General features: G+C 43.5%; 1 protein-coding gene across 2 annotated transcripts in view; it reads right to left on the bottom strand.

The window, feature by feature from the left end:
* The window catches only part of GPC6 (glypican 6), a 796,530-nt gene that overhangs the window by 55,229 nt on the left and 726,970 nt on the right, over positions 1 to 14,331 (bottom strand). For both annotated transcript variants that reach the window (XM_081003110.1, XM_081003111.1), the window contains exon 5: positions 10,027 to 10,157. In XM_081003110.1, the coding sequence (XP_080859236.1) occupies positions 10,027 to 10,157 (131 nt within the window). The remainder of the gene's footprint in view (positions 1 to 10,026; positions 10,158 to 14,331) is intronic.

Raw genomic sequence — 14,331 nt, 5'->3', positions numbered from 1 at the left:
TCAAAAGCATGAACAAAAATTACCAGAGCATGGACCGTCTCAAGGATCATATAGTTATCCCTTTCAAGACCTTCTCTGGGTTCTTTCTTTCTTTCTTTCTTTCTTTCTTTCTTTCTTTCTTTCTTGGAACTGCACAAAGATTGGGTAGTTTCTTAAATGTGTACATTTAAGTCTTAAATTTTAAGTCTTAGAGAGTCTAAGTACATTCCAACATAATTATCAAACAGCCTTGAAAACATTGCTTTTACTCACTGGCTACCTATTTTTTTCAATGAACAAAAAGCAACCTCAATGAAAGGACAACATTTGAGGTTAAAATCAAAACCCATGAAATTATGGCTCAAATTGCTCAGGTGATTCACTGACTTCCTTAGGCCATTCACTTGATTTTTCTACACCTAACTGGCAGCCAAATGTGTGAATGGACTGCACTGGCAAGTGTTCTGTTTCAGGTGTTATTTTCTTAAAGGAGTGTAACTTGTTTTTGGAACTAAATGGAGTTCTGTTTAAAACTTAGCCACTACCACTCCAGCTCCCATCTATTTAAGCCTTATTTGTGTTTGGTGAAGAGGCATTTGCATCAAGTCTTCCTGGTGTGTTTTCTGAGACCCACCAAACAGAGAAAAGCTATACAGTTGTTCAGTAAGCCACTGCTAGATCAAGGGGAGCAGGCTTCACTTTGGATAAGAAGCTGTAAGGACCAGTCTCTTGCATTCAAGTGTGCACCAAAGAATTATGAGCAACACAATCTACATAAACTGAAGGTGAAAACAATGCAGAAGGAGTGGACATATTGCTAAGGTGATTGTGTGACAGCAGCCTCAATATGGCTGGCGTAATAGGTGGGGGAGACAATGGGGTTAAAAATGAAAAGGAGGAAATTGATCTCATTGATTCTACTTAGTGATGTGTCAGAATAAAGACAGAGTTCTGCCAGAATAAAATAGCGTATTTGGAGGCTGTAGAATATAATGTCATGCTCCTGAATGGTTTTAAAATTGAGCGCAGCGGATGCTTCGTTTAATCACTTTCCACATGTTATATTTTGAAAGGTAGTCAACATATAGGAAATCTAGATTGGACCTGGATAAGCCCCATTCAGGTCAGGCTTGAGGTATGCAGATCTAGATAAATAACCATTTGTCATATTCATATGTCATATTAGATGTTAAGGGCCTTTGATTCAGGATGACGTGAATGCCCTCCGTCTGAGTACTAGCTAGCAACAAGCTTGTCAGAAAAGGTTTTGCCAACGTGGAGAGCTGAAACCTGGGAATTTCTGCATTGATAAAACAAAGCTGCATTGTCTGCAGCCCTAGGGCTCTTCTAAGTAGACAGGAGAGCGGAATAGATACATCCTGATATATGGTGTTGGGGTTTGGGGGAGATCTGTGCACCTTCAGGTGAACGCTGCTAAAGAAAAGCCCAGGAGGGGAACACATGCTATCAGCTCTTAAGGAAACCACCAACTGTTTCAAGAAACCCTCCTCCATCTTTAGGGATGGGTGAATCTGTCAATTTTGGTTTCTCTCAATTTCTCATTTTTTTCTGAACCTAAGTTCACTTCCCTGTTGGAATTCTGCCTGGGTCAGAGGAATGTGCCACAAGCGTAGGCACCGGCAGATATTCCTGTCGACCTCCCCGCGTCTCCCAACCTCTGCTGATAAGCAGGCGAGGTCCGGCGATTCTTCTCAGATGTATGAGAGGAACACACCGTTCTTCCTCTCTCCCCTTTGGTGTCCCCAGGGAGGGGAAAGAAGCAGACAGAAAACTATTTACATCATTTATTTCTGCCTCTTACATCAGTACAGAGAATCATGTCTGCACTCAACAACAGCAAGAATAAAACTCCTCCCAAGTACATCCAGTACGGGTCATATGACACACACACACTGAGCTAACATCCGGTGCTCAGTACAGAATGGACTGCCCCTTTGTTCCCATGGCAACAGTCACAAACATCCTGTCTGGCTTTCCAGCCACAAGCAGCTGGCTGAGCTGCTAAAGCCTTTGCTTGCTGCAGCATTGGTGCTTTATGGTAACATACTCCCCCTAAAGTATCAATGTGTGCTGCGAGCAAAGCGTCATCCAGAGAAGAAAACAAACAGTTGTTGTATTTATAACATTCCCCTGTTGTTTCAGTTCCACCCTTGGAACTACCCGCCACTGGTTTAACCAATGTACCTCTCTGGTTGTGTGACTTCGCATTACCTTGGTTAACAACTCTCTGTTGTGCCTTTGTCTCTGACTCAGACACAGCTTCAATCTGTCCTTGGTCGTTTACAATAGCAACATATGCAAGGTTAGCAAACTCCTTTGAATACCTCTTGGGTGGTACACCCTTCGTTGCTCTCTCAGACCTACGTATGAGGTTCTTATCCTCTGTGCTCACCGGTTCAACCTTTGAACTCTCTGGAGAACCAGTACTAAGCTTAATCAATGGTTCATCCTCCTCTTCTGAGGGTCTAGTCATTATGTGAGATTTCCTCTCAATGACTGTGACAACTGAGCTGTCTGAGCTATCGCTGTCATCATCAGTACTACTGAACTCAATAAGATCAAATTCATCATCATCATCATCATCGTTTCCTGTGGGAAATGTCTGTACTATCCGCTCTTGCTTTGGAGCACTCTCTAGGAACTTTGTGAGAATCATCTGACCAGATTCAGACAAAATTACTCTGTAGAGACCCTTTTCATATCCCACAAAAATGCCTCTGGCATTCTTTACACCACCTGGAGCTTCTGTTCTCACATGAGACCCGAAAACCTTAAAATAGGCAACAGAAGGTTTTCTATTGAACAGCTTCTCAAAAGGAGAACATCCCAACTCTGTTGAGACTTTTCTCAACCACACATGAAGATAGGACGCTAGCGATTCGGCCCAATATTCATGTGGCAAATGTGAACTCAGCAATTGCGCATTCATTCCCTTTTGCAATTCTTTGTTCACTTTTACACAGACCCCCCTGTTCCACGCTTCTTGCGAAACTGCCACTTTGTGGTCTATCCCTTTTCCATCCAGGAACTTCTGAAACTTCTGTAACAGAAAAACTTGTTTGTCATCTGTGAAAAGACAATCAATGTTAGCATCATGCATATTTTTAACCTTGTCACAAAACTCCTGAAACTTTTCTAAAGTTTCTTGCGGTTTCTCCATCATATAAACCCAAGAATAATTAGTGAAACAATCCACACACAAAAGGTAATATTTTGCACCGCCTCTAGATGGTTCTAGAGGACCAATCACATCAGCATACACCCGCTGAAATGCTCTGTCGACCTTCTTCGTCTTAGTCACCTTCCTGGTGCTCACACTGGTCTTGGTCACCCCTGCGAGAGAGATTCCGTTAGAAACAGAGGAATTACATTTCATGTAATCACTTTGATCAAAAGTCAACAAATACAGTCCATCTTTCTCTTTGGCAGTAAGAAACAGTTCTCCATCTTTGTAGATCTTGCAGCTTTTAGCATCATAGGACAGTTTCAGTCCTTTCTTTGCAATCTGCGACACGCTCAGCAGATTAAATCTCAGTTCTGGAACCAGGTAAACATCATTTATAGTCAAGTTCAGACTTTCAAGATACACAGTCCCAATTCCAGTTGCTTCCAACTCCTGACCGTTGGCCTGTTTCACAGTGAAGCTTTGCTTCTTCAACGTCGAAAATAGTCCTCTGTGCGGGCACATGTGAACCGTTGCGCCCGTGTCAATTATGAACGAGTTCCCAACATCTGGCGTGGTTCCTTTCGCCATCATAGCCTTTGCAGGTTTCACCTGGCACTTGGTACGGCTTTTGCCTGATGCCTGAGGCTTCGTAGAGCTGCTCTTTGCTCCTCTTGACTGGCGCGGCTTCTTACAGTTTCGCTGTAGATGCCCAGTCTGTCCACAATTGTAGCATCGGACAGCACTCAATGCTACACCATGCTCCCCAGTAGCATCAGCAGTGGGGGAATTAGAACTCTGTTCTTCCCTCCCCCTGTCTTTTTCTTCCAGTGCAGCAAGTCTGTCGTGTTCATTCAGGACCACAGCACAAACTCTCTCCGCGGTCAGCTGCGCGGCCGGTAGGGAACCAAGCTGACTGGCAACAACCTTGTAGGTGCGGCTAAGGCTGTTTATCATCATGAAGCAAAACACTTCCTCCTGAAGACGGAAATTGCGTTCCACCATCTGTTGACGCAGAAACTTCATTTCTGTCAGGTGCGCTTGAACATCTCCATCAGGCGCAAGTCTCAGATTGGTCAATTTCTCAAAATACAGCAACGCTGAAGAACCAGCATCTCTCTGATGCGTTGTACGCAGCGTGTCCCATACCTCTTTCGCATTTTCTAAATGCTGAACATGCACCAACTGATCATCTGAGACACACAGAATTATAGCAGTCCTGGCCCTTACATTCCGTGATTCCCAACCTCTGGTTGGTGCTGCAGGGATGGGGTTTTCAATTACATCAAAAAGCCTCTGATTCTGCAGCAGGGCCTTCATCTTTACAGACCAAGATGAATAATTGTCATCGGTTAAGGAAGGAGGGCAAGGCAAACCTCCCCCTTTCTTGGCATCCATCTTGAAGCCAAGCCTCCAGCTCACAATGTCAAACAAACTGTGAAATCCAACAGTTGTTTTTTTCTTTCTCACGCAGCAAACTGCAAATTGTTTACGCTCTTTGCACCTGGCAGCTAAACTCCGGCTGCTATTGAAAAGTCCCTTCCAAGAGCTCGTAAACCTTGTAGCCAAAACATTCTCTGGTTTTGTTTCGCTTTCCCAGGCTCAGTGTCCAGCCCCTCTGCCAGTAACTTTCCGTTACTTAGCAACAATGCATTTCAATGGGACAGTTTATCAACCACAAAAATTTGTGGAATGCAGGCCTCTTCTCCCGGAGCTGTATTTTTCCAAAACGCAGCTCCCCGTGAACCAGTGAATTAATCAGACTGCGTTCACACTTTTAGCCCGAAATTCAGCAGCATACCTTGAACTCCGTTGCTTGGAAAACACCTCTTCTTTCCACCAGCTGTCTGTGGAGCCTCTGGCATTTCTCAGACGCTTCTCTTCCTCCTTGGAGCAGAGGAGGACAATCCACCAGCCTCTCATGCAGATGTCCGATGAATCGCAACCATCCGAAGGCTGCCACTGTTGGAATTCTGCCTGGGTCAGAGGAATGTGCCACAAGCGTAGGCACCGGCAGATATTCCTGTCGACCTCCCCGCATCTCCCAACCTCTGCTGATAAGCAGGCGAGGTCCGGCGATTCTTCTCAGATGTATGAGAGGAACACACCGTTCTTCCTCTCTCCCCTTTGGTGTCCCCAGGGAGGGGAAAGAAGCAGACAGAAAACTATTTACATCATTTATTTCTGCCTCTTACATCAGTACAGAGAATCATGTCTGCACTCAACAACAGCAAGAATAAAACTCCTCCCAAGTACATCCAGTACGGGTCATATGACACACACACACTGAGCTAACATCCGGTGCTCAGTACAGAATGGACTGCCCCTTTGTTCCCATGGCAACAGTCACAAACATCCTGTCTGGCTTTCCAGCCACAAGCAGCTGGCTGAGCTGCTAAAGCCTTTGCTTGCTGCAGCATTGGTGCTTTATGGTAACATTCCCCACATCTTTTTTAAAGGCCTTTTGGAGAAAATACCTTTTAAAATTTGTTTAAGCAAACAGTTGGGTTTAGTTAGAAAAAGAGTGTGTACAGTGGTACCTCAGGTTACATACGCTTCAGGTTACATACGCTTCAGGTTACAGACTCTGCTAACCCAGAAATAGTGCTTCAGGTTAAGAACTTTGCTTCAGGATGAGAACAGAAATTGTGCTCCAGTGGCGCAGCGGCAGCAGGAGGCCCCATTACCTAAAGTGGTGCTTCAGGTTAATAACAGTTTCAGGTTAAGAACGGACCTCCGGAACGAATTAAGTACTTAACCCGAGGTACCACTGTACATGGTGGGAGGCCCTGTAAGGGTTAGATTAAAATATTAAATATCTGTTGACAGCTGACAGTTGGCTGCCATGTAAGTACCTCAGGCTGGTCTGGGGAAACTTGGTCCTTTTTGATAAACTTTTGATTGGTCCTTTGGGCTCAAATGCCTGGTCACTCATTGGACAGTTGAGGTGGTCTGATGAGTGGGGAGAAATCAATGCCACCCAAATCTGGTCGAAGGATAGACTGGCTGGGACATAATTCATACTGTTGAGTGACCAAAGTTGCTGAACAAGACGGAGGGTGAGACTGAGACTGGCTGAGATTAAGAAGCTGAGAGAGAAGTCTGGGGCAGAAGTAGGTGGAAGGAGGGCAAGAGACAACCTAGGCTGAAGAAAGTTGGAGCTACAGCCTGCCCTGAAGATGAAGATTGGCAGTGAGGCCATATAAGGATGCTAAATAGTGAGGAGAATTCAACAAGGAGCTTCTGGAGCTGACCAGAGTGAGAACTCCATGCAAGCCTGGCTCAAAGGAAACAAGTCTACAGGACCTTGTGGTGAGATTGACTAGGGAAGAAGGAATATGGGTAACTATGGGCTGTGCTTTTTTCTAAAAAAAATGTTTAGGGGTGCTCTCATTTTGACTCAAGAAAATCTCCATTTTATAGTTCAAATTGGGAAAAATAAATACAGTAAATGGACAAAAGTACGAAGATTCACAAAATGTTTAGGGGTATGCATATCCCTGTGTACCCCCCCTGAAAAAAGCACTGAATATGGGTAAATGGCGTATAAATTACCGTATTTTTTGCTCTATAGGACGCATTTTCCCCCCTCCAAAAATTGAAGAGAAATGTGTGTGCGTCCTATGGAGCGAATGCAGGCTCCTTGGCTTCAGCGATAGCAACGCTAAGCCTCCGAAGCGCAGAGGCAGTGCTCCCTCCGTGCTCCAAAGGCTTCACGTTGCTTTTGCTGAAGCCTGGAGAGCGAGAGGCGTCAGTGCGCACCGACCCCTCTCGCTCTCCAGGCTTCAGGGATAGCCGCGCGCAGCCCCGCGGCAGGGAGAGGTTGCGTGGGGCTAAAGAGGAAGCCAAATCAGCCAGCGGGATCCATCCCGCTGGCTGCCTTGGCTTGTGCCATAGCCACGCGCAACCCCTCCAGCAGGAAGAGGTTGCGCACAGCCTGTACACTGCTCTTTGGGGCTGGGAAAAAAAATAAGATTTACCCCCTTGATTTCCCCCCCTAAAAACTAGGTGTGCCCTATGGTCCGGTGCGCCCTATGGAGCGAAAAATACGGTAAACAAGGTTAGGAACTAGGTTTTATCAGCCATCATGTAAGCCTCTGCAACTGTCACTTAAAGCTACAGTAACCTTATTACATCATCTATAACTAAGCCTTAAAGAACTTTTAAGAAAACTAGGGAGAAGAGAGATTGCAAGTTTTGTAAATACAGTTAAATGTAGTTCTAAGCCTGCTCTTCATGTTGTTGTCCCCCCTCCCTTCAGCTCACCTCCCTTGCAAAATATGTTTATAAGGTGTGTTTGCAAAGCAGTACAGGTTGGCTGTATTGATTCTGGTACCATGTCAACTATAGTATTAGTAGCTGCTCTTTAGCTAGGACAATTTATTAAATAAAGAGAGAGATTCTTATTTGACTTTTTAAAAAAAAAAAAAAAAAAAACCCTAGTAGAATTGCAGAATTGTAAAGTTGTAAGAGACCCTGAGAGTGATCAAGTCCTTATATCTTTATAGTTTACAAATAAATAAAGACTATATTGTTCTTTTTATTTAATTCTAAAAAGTGTGTCTGGCTGATTTTGCATCACAAAATCACACCTAAATTACCAAGCTACTGGGATATAGTTAAAAAACATTGGTAAACAGTATAGGACAGAAAAATAGTTCCCAGCCATTAGAAAGTGAATCAGCAGTGGTAAATAAAAGCTGGTTCTCCCAACCTACAAAATATTAAGAAACCGATGGGGTGAAATGTGGGAACACCCTCCACAGCTCTCATTTTTAAAAATCATTTTAGTGCAAATGTCTCCTAAGACACATGTAAAGTTGCCTAATACACTGTTTGTCCAATGCAATTCATTTTTGTATGTTGTTTTCACGAATGCATGCATTTTTATGCACACTTTACATTGGTATCTGCATTTTTGTATGCATCAGTTGGCCGAACTGAATTGCAAAATTCAGAGAAGTGCAAATTTTGAAGAACGGTGCGTTTTGGTTCATGTAATGCTTCGCAAAGTGTGAATCAGTGTAAATGCAAACTGAATCAAGTTTTTAATTTGAAGTCAATTTGTAAAAAAAAAAAGGAAATTCAATTAAAATTATATTGGGGGAAAAGGACCAATTGTAAGATGGGCTAACTCCCACGTGCATGCCCTTCAGCTGTCTGGATGGAGTGTTACAAATATGGTAATTGGTTTTTGAAGGCTGTTTTAATAAAGTTGGGGACCTGTTGCAACATTTTCTTGTTATATTATGGGAGGAACAAGGCAAAGGTCTAGTGAGGGACAAGAAAGAGCAATCCACAGCTAGCAACATGTAGCAAGTGTCAGAGGCTTAAAGCTGTCCAGCTGGCATAGATAAGACTCCGGGCTCCCGGCCAGTTCTAAACTATTTGATTTATTTGACAAAGTTCAAACGTACATCTCCAGCGTTTCAATTAGCGTCCTTCCCCTTGTGCGCAGTTGCTCCCTCTAATCTTCTTCCTTTTCCGCACCCAGCATGCAAGTCTGCGAAAACTCCTCCCCTTACTTCCTCTGTGTACCGAATGACTTGTGCCAGGCTCATCCTCCTCCCCCTCTACGTCAGACCCACTGTCAGACGACAAGCTACTGATAATCTCTTTAGGCTCTCTATAACTGCTGGTTCCTGTCCTTTCATCTTTTCCCGTTTGCCTCTCCCTGACAGCAAGACTGTAACCTCTGTATTTTCTAGCCCAGTGAACAGGCATGGTCCAGAAGCTTTTGTGGGAATCTGGAAGTACAACTTGACCCACTCTTGACTATTGGTGTACAGTGGTACCTTGGTTCTCAAACGCCTTGGTACTCAAACAACTTGGAACCCAAACCCTGCAAACCCGGAAGTGTGTGTTCCGGTTTGCAAACCTTTCTCGGAAGCAGAACATGCTCCATTTTGAGTGTTATGCTTCCCATTTGAGTGCCACACTTCTGTTCTGAGGTCTGTCTGTTTTTGCTATTTCTTTTGCGTTTTTGCAGCTTTTTCTTGTTTTTGTGACAGTGTGGAACCCAGTTCAGCTACCGACTGATTGATTGTGTGACTGCAGTACATTGTTTATTGCTTTCACTTTATGGATCAGTGGTCTCGTTAGATAGTAAAATTAATGTCAAGTTGCTGTTTTAGGGGTTGCTTTGAAAAGTCTGGAATGGATTAATCCATTTTGCCTTACTTTCTACGGGAAGGCGCACCTTGGTTTTGGAACACTTTGGTTTTGGAACAGACTTCCAGAACGGATTAAGTTTGAGAACCAAGGTACCACTGTAATGAAATTTTCTCTGTTGGTGTGGATGGTCTTTTTGTGCCATTCCCTCCTTTGATTTGTTGCACAGGCAGGATCCCTGCTTGAGACCCCTTGATTGCCTGCTGAAGACCTACTGAGAGTTCAAGCCTCTTCATGCCTTCATTCCAGCCCCTGCACAGGACTTCAGAAGCTCAGAAAGCAGATTTCAGGCCAGACCTTTCAGGAAAAATAGAGGAAAATGCTCCAGATGCTTAAAATAACACTTACTCTAAGCCTGACACATTTCAGAACAAATCCTTCCTCGAGGAGTAGGAGGAACACACTATAAATATACCAATAACATACATAAGAAATGGGATAGCAAAGCAACTAATGTAATAGATTCTCATAGCCTTATTTTGCTCTATCCTTTACTACCTCATTTCATAGAATAAATCATATGGCAAGCACCTGGAGTTTCTCCCCTCTTTTTTTTCCTGCCCATGGTGATTTCCTGGTTTTGTGGTTGGTCATCTGGATATTTAAGGAAAGAAACAACCAAATTTCTAAAGAAGCAATGGTAGAGTTTGATATCTAGCTGAGGCATTTAGTAGCAACAATGTGTTTGATACCTTTGCTGTCACGTGTACACTGTTTTCTTGCATGTTCATGATGGCTTCGGAAATCTTGACATCAATAGGATCCATAACAGATTCAATGTTGAATGGTCCCTCTAATCTGTCTGCTACCAAAAGCATAGCATCTGTTGAAAGACAAAGCAGCCAGCCGTCAGATAATAAGTAACTATGGAGCCTCACATGATGGAACACAAAGGGTCCTGACAGATGATTCAACTTCAGAAACTTGCCATTGTCTCACAGAGAGACAATGGAAACCAGGTGTGTCTGTCCTATATAAGCACTTAAAATATGTCAGTACTCAGCTGGAGAAAAAGTCAAGAGCACCTGAATCGGACACCAGGAGGAGAAAGAAAGAGGAGGAGAGGGAGGGAGGGACACACACACACGCACACACACACACACACAGAGGAGTACTGCAAATTCAGCCAACAGGTGTACCAAAAAGTGGAGTTGTCTGTCACTCTCTCTCTCTTATACACTCACTCACTCACATATATTTTAAAAGGTGTACCTAGAAAGCTTTGTTATGCTTATGTTAATACAAAACATTGCATTGTATTTTAGTGTTCTGTTGGAAGCCGCCCAGAGTGGCTGGGGAAACCTAGCCAGATGGGTGGGGTATAAATAATAAACAATCATCATCATCATCATCATCATCATCATCATCATCACCACACAAGTGTGTTTTCAACTACATGTACCAATTCAACAGAACTGGCTTGGGTAGCAGTCCTTTATTTTACATTTACATCTTTCAGGGCTGGTTCAGCTGCAGGTCAGCACGGAGACTCAGTGATGAGCAATGCAGCTAATTCTTTTTTCAAGAAAACAGAATACAAACAGAGAAACCTGCAGGCAAGTTGGCAGAATGGACAATCTGTGCCTCCTACTTCCCCCCAAGTCTCCTCCCCATCCAGCTGTTTTCCCAGCCATCGGAAACTCCATCGGGAAGGGCCCTCTGAGCTCTTTGCTCTGCTACACGCAAAGCCTTTCATGCCCTTGGAGACAAGGGAGGAGAGGAGCTGGATAGAGTAGGACCGGCAGACCCATGAGAGTCTGTTGCAGCCTCAGCTCCCACCTCCTCCTGCCAGTCCTGCATCTTCAGTGCTTTCTGCCTCTTCTTCCTCTCTCTCTCTCTCTCTCTCTCGGCCGTTGCTTGTTCAGCATCCAACCATTCTGCCCCCCTTCATCCTCTGACCTTGTTCAGTGTCCCACCACCACTTCCTTGGCTCTGAGCCTTCCTCTTCTGGGGCTTCCCTAGTAAGGTTCTCCAGCTGAAGCCTCCCACCACTCCTGATCATCCAGCCAGTCCCTGACATCGTCCCACTCTCCAAGGAGCTCAGTGTGGAACATGTATCATTGCATTTTATCTTCATGACAATCCTGGGAATTTGGCTAAAACAGAGTGTCTGGTTCAAAGCCACCCAGTGATCTTCATGGCTGATCGGGTTTTGCTCTTTGGCCTCTCAAGCCCATGTCCAACGCTAGCCTGTCACAATGACCCCAGCTGTTAGGGAAAAGCCGTAGCTCCATGACAGAACAGATGTCAACTTCAGGTGGGGATGAGAAAGCGAAGAGACCTGCTGTTTCTTCATCAGTGTCATGCAGATTTTGCTTATTTGCCAGCCACAGAAAAGAATGCAGCCACCCCACCTTCCTCTGTCAGCCATCTTGGAAATTATTGAGAAGGCAGCACTAGAAGCAATAGGGAGCAGAATCCCTCTTCCCAAGCAATTGAAAGCCCAGATGAAATGCACAGTCATTATAGTTGAGGATCTGTGAATATATGATCCAGGTGTGTGTAAATGCTTTGAAGATGGTGTGCCCCACCATACAGAGAGGTGTTCTGAAAAACTCAATATTGCTGCTTAACGGCACTCTAAGCATCACTGTTAGGTGGTGACACAGTCTACTCCATAAATGCATATCCACATGGGTCCATGTGTGTTAGCCTGTTGTTCGTGGTTTCTTGGCATTTATGAGGGGTGATTGGCACATCCCTCTGAGGCAGGGAATGATGACTTAAAGGATTCTAAAGGATCTATTCTGGCTCCCAGGTACATTTCTGAGCACAATTTAAAAGGTTGGTGCTGACCTTTAAAGCTCTAAATGGCCTTGGCCCAGGATACCTGGAGGAATGTCTCCATCCCCATCGTTCAGCCCACTTCTTCACTACGAGAAGTGAAGCTACAGGGGACCAGGCAGAGGGCCTTCTCGATAGTGGCACCCTCCATCTGACCCTTCAGATGTCAAGGAAATAAACAACTATCTGACTTTTAGAAGACATCAGGAAGTTTTAAATGGTTTTGTTTGTTTGTTATGTTTTTATATGTGTTGGAAGCCACCCAGAGTGGCGGGGGCAACCCATCCAGATGAGCAGGGTATAAATAATAAAATTATTATTATTATTATTATTATGTGTGCAAAAATGTGTTTCTCTCCAACATACAGCATACAGCCTGCGCAGCACAGGGTGGTAGTGGTTTGACACATAACAGGGTGGACCAGGAGAGGCACAGAAGGGATTGCTGGGCAAAACTGGAGCCCATGGCAGTAAGGAAAGCCTATTGATATACTGTATTTTTCGCTCTATAACACGCACCCGACCATAACACGCATGCAGTTTTTAGAGGAGGAAAATCCGTAGGCATGCCACCCATAGGCATACCCTCCATAACACGCACAGACATTTCCCCTTACTTTCTAGGAGGAAAAAAGTGAGTGTTATGGTGCAAAAAATACGGTATATATCAAAGCTTCAGCTTGAAGCAACAAGAAGCAGGTTGAAAACTTTCTTCACAAAAGCCGTCTCTTGTCATACTTCTCTAAGAAAAAAAAAAGGCAGCAGAGAGTTTAAAAACTGCATTAATAATAGATGCCACATCCCATTGCCTCATGCAGCAGAGTTGAAAACGGGCCTTTTATCTTGACACCCGAAACAGATAATTTGCCAGACGATTCGTACATAGACATATCAATCATAAGAATGGAAGCTGATCGAAATGAACCCTTGGGGTATATTCTGGAGCTTTGCACAAGACGAAGAAAACTTTTATGTGATATACTGGGATCTTATAATTAAAGCAGCTGTTCATTCTGACCCCAAGGACCCCATTTCCTTGCAATACAAACAGGGGATAAATATTGGATTCCTGCCATGACGTACAGGTACAAGTCATGTTTTATGCTCTGTGCTTTGTACAAAATGCAGCTGTCTGCTGTCGGCTGCAAGATATATTTTATGGTTCTGCTGGGGTTACACAAACTCATTTGTCTAATTACATGGCGCCGTGCTCAGAGAATTACATAATGTACAATCATAAGAGCATAGTGATGCATATTCTACTGTGTTTACAGTGCACCTTTGACCAAGTTAGACGCTACCAGCTAATCCATCCCCGAGAAGTATGTGCTCCCATGCCTTCTAACCTCAGCCCATGATCAGACAGCGTTTCCTTTCTCAATTGTTTAAAAAGAATATCCTCCCCTCCACTCCCCAGTGTAGAATTCCCTTTAAGCTCTGCACTAGATAGACTGCAATATCTGCTCTGCAAGCAAACAAGAATTTACAGAAATGCTGCAAAAGACCTCATGGTTTGACTCAAAATATTGTCATTTCCATCACAGCATGGAGGTGAACTTGCCACACACCCTTCACAGAGCAGCTTTGAGCGGTTTCTCTCAGAAGTGGGGGCAGAGAAAGGCATGAAAGGATGGGTGACAACAGCCACACCCCAGGAACAGCTTCGATTGGTCAGCTAAACCAGGTTGAGAGTAGCCAATGGGTCTCAAACTCATGATGAGTTTTTTTTAAAAAAATGATATTTATTGGAAAACTTTTTTTTTAAGTTACAAAAGAAAACAAAGTAGAAAAAGAACAAAAACAAAAACAAAAAAACCCACAAACCACATACAACAATACAAATTCAAAAAAAGAAACAAAAATACACCACAAACATTTAAAAACAAATCCATTATTCTCACATCCTCAACTGTCATTACCTTCTTTCTTTGACCTCCTCCTCCTCCCTTTTTTTGTATCCTAGTTGTTAATTGTTGCAGCAAATCCTTTCCATATTTCATAAAATTCTGTCATTACATTACCTTAAACTATTTTAATCTTATCTTACTATAAAAAACCTTGAAACTTAAAACTTAAATCTTATTTTTACCAACTTCTCATAACCATAATATTCTTACATAATTCTTTAAACATTTTTACTAAAGCCAAGTAATTTCATTCCAACATTTTTCTAACATTCATCAATTTTATAAAACAATCCTAGTAGTAGAAAA

The sequence above is a fragment of the Podarcis pityusensis genome (assembly GCF_964106645.2).
Source record: "Podarcis pityusensis genome assembly, chromosome: 4".
Taxonomy (NCBI): domain Eukaryota; kingdom Metazoa; phylum Chordata; class Lepidosauria; order Squamata; family Lacertidae; genus Podarcis; species Podarcis pityusensis.
This window is presented reverse-complemented; position numbering and strand designations above follow the sequence as displayed.